The sequence below is a fragment of the Leptodactylus fuscus genome, chromosome 6 (genome assembly GCF_031893055.1).
Source record: "Leptodactylus fuscus isolate aLepFus1 chromosome 6, aLepFus1.hap2, whole genome shotgun sequence".
In the NCBI taxonomy this organism is placed as follows: domain Eukaryota; kingdom Metazoa; phylum Chordata; class Amphibia; order Anura; family Leptodactylidae; genus Leptodactylus; species Leptodactylus fuscus.
In genome coordinates, this window is record NC_134270.1 from 31,265,033 (window position 1) to 31,282,586 (window position 17,554).

At 45.8% G+C, this 17,554-nt stretch overlaps 1 protein-coding gene across 1 annotated transcript in view; it reads left to right on the forward strand.

The window, feature by feature from the left end:
* The window catches only part of LOC142210493 (putative pleckstrin homology domain-containing family N member 1), a 41,015-nt gene that overhangs the window by 13,420 nt on the left and 10,041 nt on the right, over nucleotides 1–17,554 (forward strand). Inside the window, exons 2-5 of the mRNA XM_075279682.1 lie at nucleotides 6,802–6,877; nucleotides 11,898–11,954; nucleotides 16,446–16,592; nucleotides 17,188–17,274. Coding sequence (XP_075135783.1) covers nucleotides 6,802–6,877; nucleotides 11,898–11,954; nucleotides 16,446–16,592; nucleotides 17,188–17,274 — 367 coding nt within the window. The remainder of the gene's footprint in view (nucleotides 1–6,801; nucleotides 6,878–11,897; nucleotides 11,955–16,445; nucleotides 16,593–17,187; nucleotides 17,275–17,554) is intronic.

Below are 17,554 nucleotides of genomic sequence, written 5' to 3' on the forward strand. Positions count from 1 at the left end.
TCTTGGCGTTGGTGTGTCCGAAGACAGATGCTGGTCCTGTATCCACACCTCTGATAGTGGGAACTAATGCTAATATTTTCCTCAAGCTAGCCCAATGGTGCAAAGAAGTTGGGGGAGACAACTATCCCCAGACCCTCTCCATTCACCCCACGTGTCTAGCTGCCTATGCTAAGAAGGAAGAGGAAAGAAGGAAGGTGTTGAGCCCGGACTGTTTCGACCCATGTTTTGAGAACAGTGATGTGCCTGCAGAGGAGAAAGAGCTACTTATCCAAGGTTTTATGGAGAGGAGAGCAGCTTTCTCGTTGGGAGACTGGGATCTGGGGCTCGCTAAAGAAGTGGAGCATCGAATTCGTCTCACTGATGAGAGACCATTTCGAGAAAGGTCCAGGCGGTTGGCTCCCGCTGATGTTGAAGACGTCCGACAGCACTTGAGGGGTCTGCTTGAAACAGGAGTGATCTGCGAGTCAAATAGCCCCTACGCTTCTCCCATTGTAGTTGCACGAAAGAAGTCTGGGAAGATTCGTATGTGTGTGGACTATCGAACGCTTAACAAACGCACCGTCACTGATCAGTATGCAGTGCCCAGAGTTGATGAGGCATTGGATTGTCTACAAGGGAGTCAGTGGTTCTCAGTGTTGGATTTGCGAAGCGGATATTACCAGATCTCCATGAGTAAGGAAGATCGAGAAAAAACTGCCTTCATATGTCCCTTAGGGTTCTACGAGTTTTTACGGATGCCCCAAGGGGTGTCTGGCGCCCCGGCTACTTTCCAAAGGTGCATGGACAACGTGATGGGGGATATGAACCTCAGAGAAGTCTTAGTCTACCTTGATGACCTGATTGTGTTTGGAAGGACTCTAGAAGAACATAACAGGAGATTGTTCAAAGTCTTGGACCGATTGAAGGAGACTGGATTGAAGTTGTCCCTGGACAAGTGCTGTTTCTGCCAGAAATCCGTCAAATACGTGGGACATATTGTCAGTCGGGATGGGATTGCCACTGACCCTGCTAAAGTGGAAGCTGTTGTGAATTGGCCGAGGCCCACCAAGCTAGCTGAACTCCGGTCCTTTCTCGGATTCTGCAACTACTACCGCAGATTTGTACCACAGTTCTCCAAGATCGCTAAACCGTTGACAAATCTTACCCAGGGGTACTCACCGCCCCGCGGGTCAGCTCCACACAAGAAACCTCCAAACCAAACTTACTTCAAGGCTAATGAACCCTTTGGAGAAAGGTGGACAGATCAGTGTGAAGAGGCGTTTGAGAAACTGAAGTCTTGTCTAACTCAGGCCCCGGTGTTGGCTTATGCAGATCCTAACAAGCCCTACGTACTGCATGTGGATGCTTCATTTGAAGGACTAGGGGCTGTGTTGTATCAGGAGCATGAGGACTCTCTCCGACCCGTTTACTATGTCAGCCGGGGATTGACCCGCAGTGAGCGTAACTATCCAGCGCACAAACTTGAGTTTCTGGCTTTGAAGTGGGCCGTAGTGGACAAGCTTCATGACTACCTCTACGGAGTGAAGTTCCAAGTGCACACTGACAATAATCCCTTGACGTATGTGCGAACTACGGCCAAACTGGATGCCACTGGACATCGATGGTTAGCTGCCCTAGCTGTCTACGATTTCAGTCTCAAATACAGACCGGGCACCACCAACATTGATGCGGATGCCCTCTCTAGGCTGCCTAGGCAACTCGAGAAGGAAGATGAGGATGGGTGGATAGAGGTTCCTGCTCCAGACCTGAAAGTCATGTGTCAGTTACAAAGAGCCGGAGGTGCCCCTAACCGAGGTTACGTGCATTCCCTGGGAGCCTCGGAGGAAGCTATCCCTTCGTTGTACTGCTGGGTAACGAATGTGAATCAAGACTCTCTGCCTCGGTTGTCTCGGCTGCAGATTGAAATCGCCCAGAAGGAAGATCCAGCAGTGGGGACAGTTCGGTGGTGGATTAATAGAGGCCAGAGGCCTGGGAGGCTGGAGTTGAAGTCTGAAGAGGCCCTCCTACTGGCTAAGCAAGCGAAGTGGCTGGTAATGAGACATGGACTGTTGTACCGAGAGGCTGAGCGGCGGAAGAGAGGGTCGAGGAGGCAATTAGTTCTGCCTGCTGTCTTCAGAGAGAGTGTTCTGAAAGCACTGCATGATGAGCATGGCCACTTAGGGGCAGAGAAGACTACTCACCTTGTGGCTGATAGGTTCTACTGGCCAAAAATGGAGAATGACATCGCCAAATATTGCAAAGATTGTGCTCGATGTGTCTTGAGGAAGACCTTACCAACCCGTTCTGCTCCTCTTACAAACATTACTAGTGATGGCCCATTGGATCTTGTATGCATTGACTTCCTCTCCATTGAACCAGATGAAGGGAACATCAGTAATGTCCTAGTAATAACTGATCACTTCACCAGATATGCTCAAGCCTACCCTACTAAGGATCAAAAGGCTGTAACTGTGGCCAAAACTTTGTGGGAGAAGTTTTTTGTACATTATGGATTGCCTGCCCGCATTCACTCTGATCAAGGTCGAGATTTTGAAAGTCGACTCATCAAAGAGCTGTGTGAGGTCTGCGGGATCAAGAAGTCTAGAACCACTCCCTTTCATCCACAGGGTGACCCACAACCTGAGAGATTCAATAGGACTTTGCTGAACATGCTGGGCACCCTGAAGTCAAAACAAAAGGGGCGATGGAGCCGCTACCTGAGCCAGTTGGTGCACGCCTACAATTGTACAAAAAATGAGTCTACCGGGTTCTCCCCCTACTTCCTCATGTTCGGAAGGGAGGCCCGATTGCCTGTGGATATCAGCTTTGGTGTTTCCACTGATAAGTCTTCTGGAAGAAGTTATCTTCAGTATGTATCCCAGCTGCAGCAAGAGCTCAAAGAGGCGTATAAACTGGCCGAGCAAGCTTCAGGACAGTCTGGCAGAAGGAATAAGGCTCGACATGATCAAAGAGTTCGGGAACATGAGTTGAAGCCTGGAGATAGAGTTCTGGTGGAGCAGTTGGGACTGCCTGGGAAGCATAAGTTGGCTGATCGTTGGTGTCCAGAGCCCTTCATTGTGGTGGAAAAGCTGCCTGGAGTACCTGCCTATCGGGTTAGGCCTGAGTGTGGGCCTCGGAAGGAAAAAACTTACCATAGACACCATCTGTTGCCTCTGGGACAAAATGTTAATCTGTCAATTCAATCTAACTCTGACATACCGGAGGCTCCTCGACTCCCCCGAAGAAGTAAACGTTTTGAGAAAGAGACTGAAATGGCATTAGTAGATGGGGATAGTGAGATAGATGATGAATGGGGTTATGACGACCCGGGACTCAACAATCCAGTCATTGATACTCATGCCAATAAGGAAGTCGCCTCCAGAGTTGACACTGGAACAGATCTTCCAGATGGACCATCTGAGCAACTAGTGCAAGAGGCTGCATTACCCCCCAGTGATATGGACATTGTTCATGACTCATCTGAGTGGTCAGTGAAAGAGGGGGGGGTCCCTCAACATGAAGAATGTGAGAGAAGGCTTGCAAGCACCAGTCCGGTGTCTGGGGCTGATGAGGGGATCTCTGCCGCACCTATACGCCCGAGGAGAGTGGTTAGGCCACCCATGATGTTAACCTATGATAATAAGGGAAATGTCACTGAGGTCCCCAGGGTGGTACATCCTAGTATGGTTGAGGCGTGGCCGTATTTTTCCCCCGTGCCTTGGTATTATAACTATGGTCCTAATGTGCCTATTGGTGTGATTAGTCAGGATGAACTAACCTCAAAATTTATTCCAGGTGATGGGTCTGGACTCTGTGCTGCTCATATCGAGACCCATCAGGGGGAGAGTGTAACCCCTGTGTGCAGTTCAAGGCAACAAGGGGTTAACAGTTTGCAAACATTGTGCATGCAGCATGAAAGCAATTGTGTTTGTTTATCAAATCCTTGGAGGATGGGAGGTGCTACTTGGCAGGGGAGACCATGTGCTCAGGCAGTCTGCAGGAGAGAGAGATCACAGGGGGATGCAGGAATAAGATCTCCTGAGCTCCCAGAGGCTGAAAGAAAAAGAAAAGAGGATTCAATTCTTTCAGAGAAAAGGCTACCGACTCCAGGGGACGATTTGCCGAATATACAGGGTATCCATACTCTCCACAACCGACGGAGGCGCCTCCCTGCTACACCGGAATGTTCTTCCAGACTTAACCCTTTGGCAGCCTGTTGGACAGGACAGCGTTAATTCCTCTGGGACTGTAAGTGTACCTATCAACAGCATTCTTATTTAGACTGCATCCTATGATCCAGGAGTAACTTGTTCTTGACTAGTATAACTGTTTAAGCTGGAGCACTGCAGAAGGAGTAAAAGAGACTTGATGCATCCAGGCACCTGCTGTGCTGCCATGTCCTATTGTAAGGGATAGAGCCTGCTGCTGCTGATAGATGATTGTAGCCAGTACTGGATTTTCTGCAGTGTACCAAACCTTCTGGACTAAGGAATAGTACCCTGCTAGGAGCATTGTTCATTTCTGACATATTTCATGTGCACCAACGAAAGAAGATTCTTTCCAGAACCGCGGCAACAGGTCTTGTATTAAGACTGAGCTTTGTGATAGTTATACATTGTACTAGGGCTTTGCCATATAGACCTGCCATTTTCTAGATAGGTTTATCGTTTAAAGTATTATACCTTACTGATGCTGTGGATGTTATTGCATATTGTACTTCACCATTACTTTATTAAGTTCCATATAAAGGTTTCTTTGTTTATACCACAATCCTCTCTGGCGTGTTGGTGTGGGCGGGGCTTTCCCTTGTCAAGCCCCGGACAGAGATCTGAAGAAAGGTACTGTCAACCCGGAAGCACCAGAATATCACCGACAAGGGTGGAGGCACTGCGCTAAGCAAGGTAGAACGGCAACTAATACTTATCCGAACGCCCCGCTACCCGGGGGTGTGGCCAAAGGGGGTGTTACAAATAGAAAACTCAATTTTAAAAATTGAGACCTGAATACTCGCAGATACTCATACGTTACAAATACGTTACAGGTAGAGAATACTTGTATCGGTCGGATACCACGCAGGAAAATTCTATTGAATTCAATGCAAAAACCTCCTGGTGCTCCTCATCCTGCTAATTCCGGAACTTGGAGGATCCAAGGTGTCGAACTTTGGTTTCCATGGAAACCGGAACAACATTCCGTTTTTTTCCCATAGACTATAATAGGATTCGATATTCGAACGAATACTACTCGCTCATCTCTAGTTACAGGCTATGTCACAATAAGTCTGGTATTGTCAGCACTGATTTCTCAGTTTCAGACTGTGTAGGACCAAACCCTTTTGACAAGATGAAAGGGTAAAAGTTGTCAATTTATTTGTACAATTCCAGGAGGAATAAATGAGGAACGACAAAATGCAAACGTCTTAACCCCTTCCCGCCGATGGCATTTTTTGATTTTCGTTTTTCGTTTTTGACTCCCCTCCTTCTAAACCCCATAACTTTTTTATTTCTCCGCTCCCAGAGTCATATGAGGTCTTAATTTTTGCGGGACAATTTTTTCTTCATGATGCCACCATTAATTATTCTATATAATGTACTGGGAAGCAGGAAAAAAAATCAGAATGGGGTGGATTTGAAGAAAAAATGCATTTCTGCGACTTTCTTACGGGCTTTGGTTTTACGGCGTTCACTGTGCAGCCAAAATGACATGTCCCCTATATTCTGTGTTTCGGTACGGTTCCAGGGATACCAAATTTATATGGTTTTATTTACATTTTGACCCTTAAAAAAAATTCCAAAACGGTGTTAAAATTTTTTTTTTCTAAAAGTCGCCATATTCCGACGGCCGTAACTTTTTTATACATAGGTGTACGGGGATGCATAGGGCGTTTTTTTTGCGGGGCCGGGTATACTTTTTAGTTCTACCATTTTCGGGAAATGTTATTGCTTTGATCACTTTTTATTCAAATTTTTATCAGAATTAAAACAGTGAAAAAACGGCGGTTTGGCACTTTTGACTATTTTTCCTGCTACGGCGTTTACCGAACAGGAAAAATATTTTTATAGATTTGTAGAGCGGGCGATTTCGGACGCGGGGATACCTAACATGTATATGTTTCACAGTTTTTAACTACTTTTATATTTGTTCTAGGGAAAGGGGGGTGATTTAAACTTTTAATACTTTTTATATTTTTTTATATTTTTTTTAACTTTTTTTTTTATTTATTTTTTGCATTTATTAGACCCCCTAGGGGTGTTGAACCCCAGGGGGTCTGATCACTAATGCAATGCATTACAATGCTAATGCATTGCAATGCATTGCAAAAAATCATCATCTCTTTTGCAGGCTGTATACACCAGCCTGCAAAAGAGAGAATTTGCAGACCGGCTGGGAGCCTTTAACAAGGCTCCCGGCTGTCATGGCAACGTGACGTCGGCCCTGGAGCATGCTCCAGGAGCCGGCGATCCCTGCCAAAATGGCGGCGCCCATGCGCCGCCGGGAAAATGGCGCCTCCGGCGCCTTTGACAGCAGCGCCGGAGGGGTTAATGCCTCCGATCGGTCCGGGGACCGATCGGAGGCATTAGAGCCGGTTGTCTACTGCTTAAAACAGTAGACACCCGGCGGCTATGACGGCCGCCCGGCTCCCGGGCGGTCGCCATAGTTACAGACCCGACACGCGCCGTACTATTACGGCGCATGTCGGGAAGGGGTTAAGAGATTCTTACATTGCTATATCATGGTGAATACAAGGCAAACAAGTCGAGAGAGCAAAAAAAACCTAATTTATAAGAAAGCTTTGTCTCATCATATTTCTTTCCTTTCCAGGAAACCATCAGCAGTCAGTACCCCTTGTGGTCCATCTCCTAATGGAGGTCCTTGCTGTATTCCCCGAGAGCTGGCTGTGAGTATACTCATTTTTTTTTTTTTTTTTTTTTTTTTTTTTTTTTTATGAGAAAGGTCTGAGATAACACGTCCTATACAGATTATTCTTCTATATAGGTGAATCGATCTTAAAGGGAGTCTATCAGCAGAACCCTGCATGTGAACCCAACCTCGCAGATACATAGGTTAGGGTCACCTGAAACAAAGGATTTTTTTCCCTTGTTACTCAGTGCCTCTGTTTTACAGTCCCTGCAAAGTGGATGCGAATCCCATCCACACATTGCAGAAAAATAGGTGCAGAGGAAATTCTGCGACTTCCAAAACGGTTCCGGTTTTGGAAATCGCAGCATGTCAATTATACCTACAGAAATGCTGTCGGTTTTCCTATACGTATATTAGAAGAGCTTATTTTGCTATGTGGGGCCGTAGCCTCAATCCCCTTTTGCTCAGATTATACTATGCAATTTTTGAAGCCGGATCAGATGTGGATCATACAAAACTTGCATATATGAATATAGCTTCACAAGCTGATCTGGACTTCTTGGTTATATATGAATCTGGGAAAACTTGATGACATCCAACCTTTGTAATGAACTGGTGCAGCGATTGATTAGAGTCTATGATCTTTCAGATGAGTCCTATACAAATGAATGAGATTAGACTGCAGTACCGTTCACAGTCACTGGGGCACTGCTGCCTCTTCAGTCAGCTGATTGTACTAGGCACAGGAATTTAACCAAAATCTAGTGAGACTACTGTCTCTGGATTTGCTATTGCACCCTATAACCACAAAGCTGTATGTATTCATCCATTCTGAAGCCCTGGGTAATCTCACACTTCCTCAGAAAATGTCACTTGGATGGTAAATTATGGCACAATGTAAAACTTCCTCATCCCCAATGTGATCGCCCTCTGAGGATAACAATGCTGTGTCTGTCCCACATCTGAATAGAGGCTTTTACACATATTTATCTAAGCCGCCTAAACTTCATAAAGGCCTTTGTGCAAACTTGTCCTGGACTAAGAAAACTTCTAGAGAGGATAAGATTTGGCTTTACATAGCAATGAATGTAGCGCAAGTGGTCAGTCACTCCAACAGTCACCCGTAAATTATATGTCCCCCCTCTATCTCTCCCCCAGTTTCATATACACCCTTCATCTGCCCCCAGTTTCATGCCCTCCCTCCATCTCTGCCCCCAGATTAATGCTCCCCAATCTCTGCCCCCAGATTCATGCCCCTATCTCTGCCCCAGTTTCATGTCCCCCATCTCTTCCCCCAGATTCATGTCCCCTCCATCTCTGTCCCCAGATTCATGTCCCCCATCTCTGCCCCCAGATTCATGTCCTCCCATCACTGCCCCCAGATTAATGCCCCCCAATCTCTGCCCCAAGATTCATGTCCCCATCTCTGCCTCCAGATTCATGTCCCCCCATCTCTGCCCCAAGATTCATGTCCCCATCTCTGCCTCCAGATTCATGTCCCCCCATCTCTTCCCCCAGATTCATGTCCCCATCTCTGCCTCCAGATTCATGTCCCCCCATCTCTGCCCCCAGATTCATGTCCCCCCATCTCTGCCCCCAGATTCATGTCCCCATCTCTGCCCCCAGATTTATGTCCCCACATCTCTGCCCCCAGATTCATGTCCCCATCTCTGACCCCAGAATCATGTCCTCTCCATCTCTGCCCCCAGATTCATGTCCCCCCCATCTCTGCCCCTAGTGTCATGCCATCCTCTCCTTCATCTACCCCCAGTTTCATGTTCCACCTCAATGTCTACACACAAAAACCACTTATACTCACCTTTTCCTCGCTCCCCCGCCGCTCTCTCCGCAGTCTCGCTAACACTGTTGTAGGTGCGATGTGACGTCATCACATCGCGCCTACACAACCGCTAGCCGGAGTGCAGCGGCAAAGCAAGGAGCTGAGCTCTGACAGCTCCTTGCTTTAGTCGCGTATGTATTCAACTCAGATCTGCAACCTCCAGACACAGATCTGAGTTGAAATCGGGACATACCTCCCTCCAACCGGGACCGCGGGACACGTCACCGAAATCGTGAATGTCCCGTGGAAATCGGGACGGTTGGGAGATAATGTAACAATTCTGGATGTGACTGGTGGTGGATGAAGCAACCATTGAAGTGGATGGGTGCACCGTCTACCACCAACGTTCTCGTCTTGGAGGATAACCCCTTTAATTTTGCAGGTATAATGAATGCACTGTGCTATGCCTAGTACAGACTTGCAGGAGCTGTGCAAGGCATAGAAATAAGATACTAGTGGGTAGGAACAAGATTTCACACATAAGCGATGTATCACAGGGATATCACATGCCCTGCCACGTAAGAAAAAGATAGTGTTCTGACTAAATCCCATACTCACGCTGACTCACAGGCAAAATCTCAAGAAACATCTGCTTAGAAATTCTCTAAGCACAAGTTTTAAAGGGATTCTGTCATTTAGAAAGCTGATTTTAAATATCCTATCAGGGTATTCTGAGTTAGTGGACGGTGTGTGTGTGTGGGGGAGTCCTCTGTACAGGGTCCTCATCTGTTGAAAGATTACAAAATATGTCTCTATTTGAAGGACCTGAATTATCCAGTGTTACCCAGAAAAGCTCTTGGTTTTTATTGCCATTATATAATACTATTAAGGTTACTCTATATGGGGATTAAAAAATTACTGCCAGGTTTCTTCACAGATCTCACCAGATCACACTGATTCTCTGCTCATCAGATGAGCAAACCGGTTCAGATCATACCAGAGTCAACCCGAACTTTCTAAAAGTTTTGTGCTTGTCCAGACATGAAACTTTGGAGGTTTGTTACCTGCAATCCAGCAGTGAAATGGTTATACCCTGGGGTCCCTTCAGACTCTAGGGTGTAATAGGTGGAGGCCTTCCTTCACCTCTTCTGAGCCTTCTCGTGGCATCTGGCACTCTCTCTGGATCCTCTTCTGGCTTCTTCCACTCTCCTGGGTGATATTATGCACTCAAGGGTCACCACTAAGACCTGTGATTGTTTCCCAGTCATGTGGGGCACACCAAGCGTCCTGATGTCATGATATCTGAAGAGACCCAACTGCGTCCCTACAAACTCTGTGGGGTTCATTAAATAAGGCAACACATGGAAACAAGTTTGAGGTGTAAACAGGAATAGTCACTTTTTTACAGAAAGACCCCAATATATAGAGGTACTACTTTACCTTTTCAAAAATTTAGGAAGGTTCTGGTTGCAGTTACCCTGTGTCATTTACAGCAACTTCCCATTCATTTGGCTCTCTTGAATACTGAACTTCCCTCTCCATCTATCTTCTATAACTGCCTTAGTTGATACCTTAGTGTAAATTCACACAGAGATTTTTGGGCAGGATTTTGAGGCTGTATTCGCTTCAAAATTTTGACCAAAAAGGTGGCTCCCATTGAAATCAATGGGAGCCAGTCAGGTGTTTTTCCCAGGAGCCGGATTGTTCCGGCTCCCGGAAAAAGAAACGAGATGCTCATTCTTCAGGCTGTTTCGCCTCGCGATTCGGAGCAGAGTGTACAACTGGATGCCGGGGCAATTTCTGCCCCTGCCCTGTCTGGCAAGAAACCCTGTCATTTATAAACTTGTTCCCATTAACATGTTTTGTGGGTGACATGACTCCTTGCTCAATATATCTCCAAGCAAAAGTGGAGGATGGAAAGACAGACTCATAGTCAGCTGTAGATGGTTTGCAATTGCGTCACCATACATGGGTTAATTTATGTTCTGAGGTGATCTCCATGGTACACAAAAAGTAGGTTGTTTAGAGTCTACATGGCAGACAGGTAAGCTTAAAGGGATCCTACCATTAAAACCTTTTTTTTTTGTGGATAAGACGTCGGAATAGCTTTTAGAAAGGCTATTCGTCTCTTACCTTTAGACGTGGTCTCCGCTGCGCCGTTCCTTAGAAATACTGTTTTTTACCGGTGTGCAAATGAGTTCTCTCACAGCGATGGGGGCGGGCCCCAGCGCTCAAACAGCGATGGGGGCGTCCCCACCGCTGCCAGATAATTGTCTCCAGCACCGCCTCCTTCGTCCGCAGCGTCATCTTCAATGATCTTCTTCCGGCGCAGGCTCGTAACTTCTCGCCGTCAGGCCTTGAGCAGAGCAGACTGCGCAGGTGTACAAGCCAGGGTATTGCACAGTATTGTTAGCGGCTATTTTCCCGTGGCCTTTGCGTCTGCGCAGTCTGCTCTGCTCAAGGCCCGACGCCTAGAAGTTACGAGCCTGCACCGGAAGAAGACATTGAAGATGACGCTGCAGACGAAGAAGGAGGTGGCGCTGCAGACACTTCTCTGGCAGTGGTGGGGACGCCCCCATCGCTGCGAGAGAACTCATTTGCATACCGGTAAAACACGGTATTTCTAAGGAACGGCGCAGCGGAGACCAAGCCTAAAGGAAAGGTAAGAGACGTATAGCCTTTCTAAAGGCTATTCCAATGTCTTATCCACAAAAAAAAAGGTTTTAATGGTAGAATCCCTTTAAATAATCCCATACAAGCTCTGAAGAGGGGGAGCTTTATTAAGATTTGGATTTTTAAGTCCATTTAGTAAAATTACAGAGGATAACCTAACTATTTTACCAAAGCATAAATTTCCACATCTGGAAGACCTTGGACCTTGTCCTCTCTGGGGTTTGCTCTACAGGATTGATCACATTATTTCGAATTAATATGGTGGGGGATTTAAAGGGTTTATTCACCTATTAATATTGATGGCCTATCCTTATGGACTATTACAACAAGCCGCAATGTCTCGGAGCAGTTGATCTGTGAGGTCCTGCGTGTCAGAACCTTGCAGATCTGATATTGACGACCTATCCTAAGGATAAGTTAAGTGATGAGTCTTGTGTAATATTCATGAAATCATCACAAAATCAAGAAAAATCCTGTGCACAAAGCATAACGTCAGAAAAAAATATAATTATAAGATAAAAAGAGGCCGATAAATTTCTTTGAAGATCAACATTTTCTGGAGGGAAGCTTAAAATGTATGACCATAATGTTTCTCTTCCTATAGATCCTGACCCCTGGCAAGGCAGATATTCACACAGTACACACACAGTTTGTGTCTAAGGTATGTTGTATTCCTATAGATAATTTTAAGAAACTATAATTGAGTTCTGTCTTATTGAAGTGAAGATTGTTCCAAAAACTAGGACACCCTCAGGCACTGGCTATAGTGAAAACAATTTAAAAGTGTCGAGAGACAGTTCAAGATGTCTCGGGAAGATAGCAAAAAGTCTAGGGTGAAAACTTCATTGAAGGAGTTGTCCAAGATTTAGAGCAAACTGTGCAAATGAGGTGGGTGTAAAATAAACAATAAAAGAAATACCTATCCCTGGTGCTCCGTTGCCAAGTCCTGGGTCCTCCCCCACCTAATGCCAAAAAATACAAATTTACTTATCCCTGGTGCACTGTTCTCAAGTTCCGGTTCCCTTTCCTCCTTGATGGGAATCACTGCGCTGGTTGCGAAGAGGCTCACATGACCATGGAGACCAATCACTGGCCATGACTAGGGTTGAGCCGATCCTGACTTTTCAGGATCGATTTTAAAATTCGATTTCCGATCATTTTTCATTCGAACACGATCTCGATCCCAATTCCGATCCCAATGCAAGTCAATGGGATTTTTTTTATTAATCGCAGATCGGATTTTAAAAGCAATCCTATTCACTATACAGCATGGAATCTAAGAATTGTTAGAATCCACGCTGTGTAGTGAATCACTAAGTAGCCAGAGGATTTTTTTTTTAATCCTCTGGCTACTTAGTCCCCCCCTGGTGTCCACTTACCTCCAGAGATGGCTGCTCCGCTGTTCTTCGCCTCGCTGCCACTCCAGCTGCAGTCTTCTTCTCCCTTCGCTGCCCCCTCCCTGCCAGGTTAGGAGAGTGTGGGCGGGTACTGGGAGGGGAGATGTCACGTCTCCCCGCCCTGTACCCGCCCACACTCTTCTAACCCGCCCACACTCTCCTAACCTGGCAGGGAGGGGTCAGCGAGGCGAAGAACACCGGAGCAGCCATCTCTGGAGGTAAGTAGCTACTAGAGATGTTACTTTAGTCTCCCATTAGAATGAATGGAGGCAGCCAGCGTGCAGGGGGTTAAGGCTGTGTGCCGGCTGCTTCCATTCATTCCTATGGAACTGCAGCGGAGCCTTCACACTGAGTATACACTATACACTCAGTGTGAAGGCATTGTGGGAAATACTACCGATCTCGATCCCACCTAAAAAGATCGTGTTCGGAATTCCGATTGCGATCGTTAAATTTTCTCGATCGCCGATCAGAATCCGATTTTTTCCGAACACGATCGCTCAACCCTAGCCATGACAGTTGCTAGAAAGGGACTGGTGACGTCACTCACATATGTTACTCTGTTTGGTCTCAGCGTGAACCTCTCCACTTCCAGTACGTCGGTTCCTGGGACAGGAGGGAAAGGGGATTGGGACTTTACACCAGCTGCATCTGAGATTGCTTTAAATCCTGGACAACCCCTTCAACTCCCATCTATTGCATGGGTAAGGGCGGGGCTTTGGTCATATGCGGGCGGGGTTATATCCTGGTTCTAACGTGTGAACAGGAAGGCTCTCCACCGGGATGCTCTGCGCGGCAGGCAGGCGTGACATAAGCATCTGAGCGGACATGGCGAATCACTAGACACCGAGGCTGGATACTTCACGCTAGACCATGTTGTTATGGTAACATGTAAACTATTGGGTAGCGTGGCATCCTTAGTAGAGATGAGCGAACACTGTTCGGATCAGCCGATCCGAACAGCACGCTCCCATAGAAGTGAATGGAAGCACCTGTGACGCTGACTTTGCCGGCGGCTGGCCGGCGTCACAGGTGCTTCCATTCATTTCTATGGGAGCATGCTGTTCGGATCGGCTGATCCAAACAGTGTTCGCTCATCTCTAATCCTTAGCAGCTACAAGACGCCGCGCTACCTGATAGTTTACACGTTATCTTAGCAACTTGGCCTAGCACAAAGTATCCAGCTAAGACTGAGGCCAGCCCACGGACCAGCAAAAAACTCCCAACGGCCCAATCCTGGTCCACGGACCGGGGTTTGGGGGCCACTGCTTTAACAGACCAGAACAACGAACCCCCAGGTGCAAATGTGAACATGGCGTTAGCCCATATAGAATTGATTTCCTTTACCTCTCGCAGCAGCTATCATTTCTTCATCTCAGAATATTGGATTTGCTAAAAAAATCACGATTATATAATTCTACCCTGCAATAAACAAGTCACCATCTCCTGAGAAGTCATCAAATGAACATAAACTTAAAACAAAAATTTCAATATCTGACAGAAGGCGTAATTTCAGCTGAAGTTCTGCAGCAATATCTACTTTGTAGATAGGGAAACACATGGCCTATTAATGTAATATGTGACAGCGTGATCAAAACAGGAGAAGATAGCAAAGAAACCTGGAACGCCATAAATAAAAGAATCGGCGGCAGGAGATAGTAAAGTAAACTGATATGTAAATGAAGCCGTCATCACAGAACTGACATTCCTTTTAGCTTCTTTACCCATGTGTTGTCCTAGGTGTTTTTGACACATAACAAGGAACAGACCTTGTCAAAGGTGGATTGATCCTACATGCAAGCAATGCATAAGCATAAGCAATAGCTATCCATAAACTGCACATAGCATGGCCACTGCAGGGTTAATTGTTGACTTTTTATTTAAAGGGAACCTGACAAGTCTAAAATGGCTCCCAAACCCATAACAGTATTGTGTAGAGGTCTTAAATACAGTAGGAACGGAAACATGCCTTTGTTGATGAATCAACCGTCAAGTGCACTGGGGGCGGGGCCAGCTTTATCAGAATTGCAGATGGCTACAAGTGCTCCAGCTCTCTTCTGGTATCACTGCCCCTTTGGCTGTTAATTACTTTTTCAGTTTCTGCCTGTATCACGGCTATCTGAATGAATATCTGGCAGATCCCGCCCCCAGTGCACTTGCAGACTGATTGATATATCCATAAAAAGATGGTTATCTCTGCATTCCTTCATAGCCATAAAGGTATATTCTTACTCCTTTTAAAAAAAAACAATACATGAGACTATGGTTTGGGTGACTTTTTAGAGATCATAAGCTTACATAGCGCAAACATATTTTGCAGAATTGTACAGAGATCACTCAAGTCATCCATAGTCCCCAGTGGGACTCATTATAAATTTTTAAGGATTTGTCGACATACCCCAGCTACCAAGTGCACCTGACTATGACAGCATGATTTACAAGGCAGTTCTTCAGTTTTTTCCTACAAAATTGTGTGTCCATTGGCCAACATATTTACATGTGAGGATACATCCTTTTAAAGGGATTCTACCATTAAAAACTTTTTTTTTCTCCCTAACACATCGGAATAGCCTTAAGAAAGGCTATTCGTCTCCTACCTTTATATGTCATCTCTGCCCCGCTGTTCGGTTAAAATCCTGTTTTCCGCCGGTATGCAAATGAGTGCTCTCATAGCACTGGGGGTGGTCTCCATCGCTCATACAGCACTGGGGGCGTCCCCAATGCTGCAAGAGAACTCTCTAGTACTGCCTCCATCTTCTTCAGGAACGGGGTCTTCACCGCTTTTTCTTCCGGCAGTGGCTTCAAACTTCTAGGCCTCGGGCCTAGGGCAAAGCTGACTGCGCATGCCCGCCGGCCACAAGAAAATGGCCGATTACAATACTGTGTAAGCGGCCATTTTTCTTGTGGCCATGGGCATGTGGAGACATCTAAAGGTAGGAGACGAATAGCCAATTTTTTGAGCTGGAACGTAACCAGCCTTCCTTAAGGCTATTATAAGTTTTTAATAGTAGAATCCCTTTAAGTCCCATGCACATTGGGCAAATACAATCTGAAAAATACAAACATTTTATACTCACATTTCCTGGCCTGAATCTGGTTCGGAGACTAAAACTGTCTATAATTTTAAGAATCCTGGCCTCCCCGCAGCCCTACTGTTGCATATTATATTTACTACAGGATAGGGGACAGAGTGGCTGGAAATCCTAGTATCATTAGACCACCATGATGTAAGGAGTCTCGGTCACTGGCCGGGAAATGCAGGCAATTTTCTGGACAGTAAGGTCATCTTAGAGCCTTGGAAGAAGCCAGTTAACATTTTAGAAAACCAAGCAAGCACAAGGAGAACATACAGAGTCCACACATATGTTAACCTCAATCACATTCAAACCCAAACCTTACTATGCTACAGTATCTACGTGAAGGGAAATAGAGGAATGAGGGTATGTTCACGGGCAGGAAAAGCTTGCGGAAACGTGAACATTCCTCGTTGCTCCCCAAGATGGAATGCTGATGCCAAGGCGAAGGTGTTGCACTTGCAACACCCTGGGAAGCACAGTTATAGGGATGAGCTGCTGTGCCAGACACAAGGGAACAATCTACCTTGGCAGCTGTTCCAGTCAAGTATTGTCCAGTCCTAAAGTTAGACCATCAGTGTTATGAAGCCCCCGTATGGACCATCTGTAGTTATGAACCCCTGTAAGCTTTTTATACTGCATCTGTCTTATTGTCAGTGACTAAATATTGATTTTTTTCAGCCTATTCTATTTTGGGGGAGAACCCGAGAAGACCTGAATCACATGATCTTAATAGAGCCAATCCAAGGATGGGAAGGACAGGACATCAGATCTTATGGACAGGTGGTCATGTCGTCACTGGCCGTCATGCAGATCAGTCACACGGAGGTAAAGGAGTGGGTTTTTTGTTTTGTGATGAATTAATGGAATTGGTTTTATAGCCTGATTTTAAGCGGGGGTGTACTTAGGGGGAGGTCTGCGGTATTTAGATACAGAACCAGAGATAGAGGAGAAGATAGAACCTATAGCCTGGGTGAAGAAACCCTAACTACACCTCTGCAGGAAGAAACATTTGCTCAATTTTTTGACCTGGAACATAACCAATCATGACTTAAAGAGCAAGAAAAAAAAAAAAAAAAAAAAAAAAGGGATCAGCACGGTGGTTCAGTGGTTAGCACTGCAGCCTTGCCAGTGCTGGAGTCCTGGGTTTGAATCCTGCCAGGAACAACATCTGCAAGGAGTTTGTATGTTCTCCCCGCGTTTGCATGGATTACCTCCCATTCTACAAAGACATACTGGGAAAAAAAGTACATTGTGATCCCTATATGGGGCTCACAATCTACAAAAAAAAGGGGGGGTTATCCAGTTTTTACTATTGATGGCCTATGCTTAGGATCCAGTGGATCGTTCAATAGTAAGATTTGGATAACTCATTATTTATGTGTTTGTAGCGCTAAGCTAACAAGGCGTATCTTCTCTACAGGAGATGTCAGAATGCTTCATGGTTCTGTTTCCTCTGCACTTGTTAATTCTTTCCATGGATCACAAGGAGAGGAGATTTATTTATCAGGTAAAGAACAGACTAACAGGTAAACGCTCTTCCCCCTCACGACTCTATGCGGTACTTTATGACAATATTTGACTGCAGCCAAAATTCTTATTAATGTTCACATGGAGTTTGCAGGTTATAGTGATGGACCTTTAACCACTTCTAATAACTCTTTGCATCCTTTGATAGGTTCTCTTTCATTGATTCTGGAGCCCTTGGAATCTTTTTCTCTAGCCCCTACAGTTCTTGAGTAATCAATGCTGTTCGTTTCAGCAAAATTATGTGTCATGTGGGCGGTTCG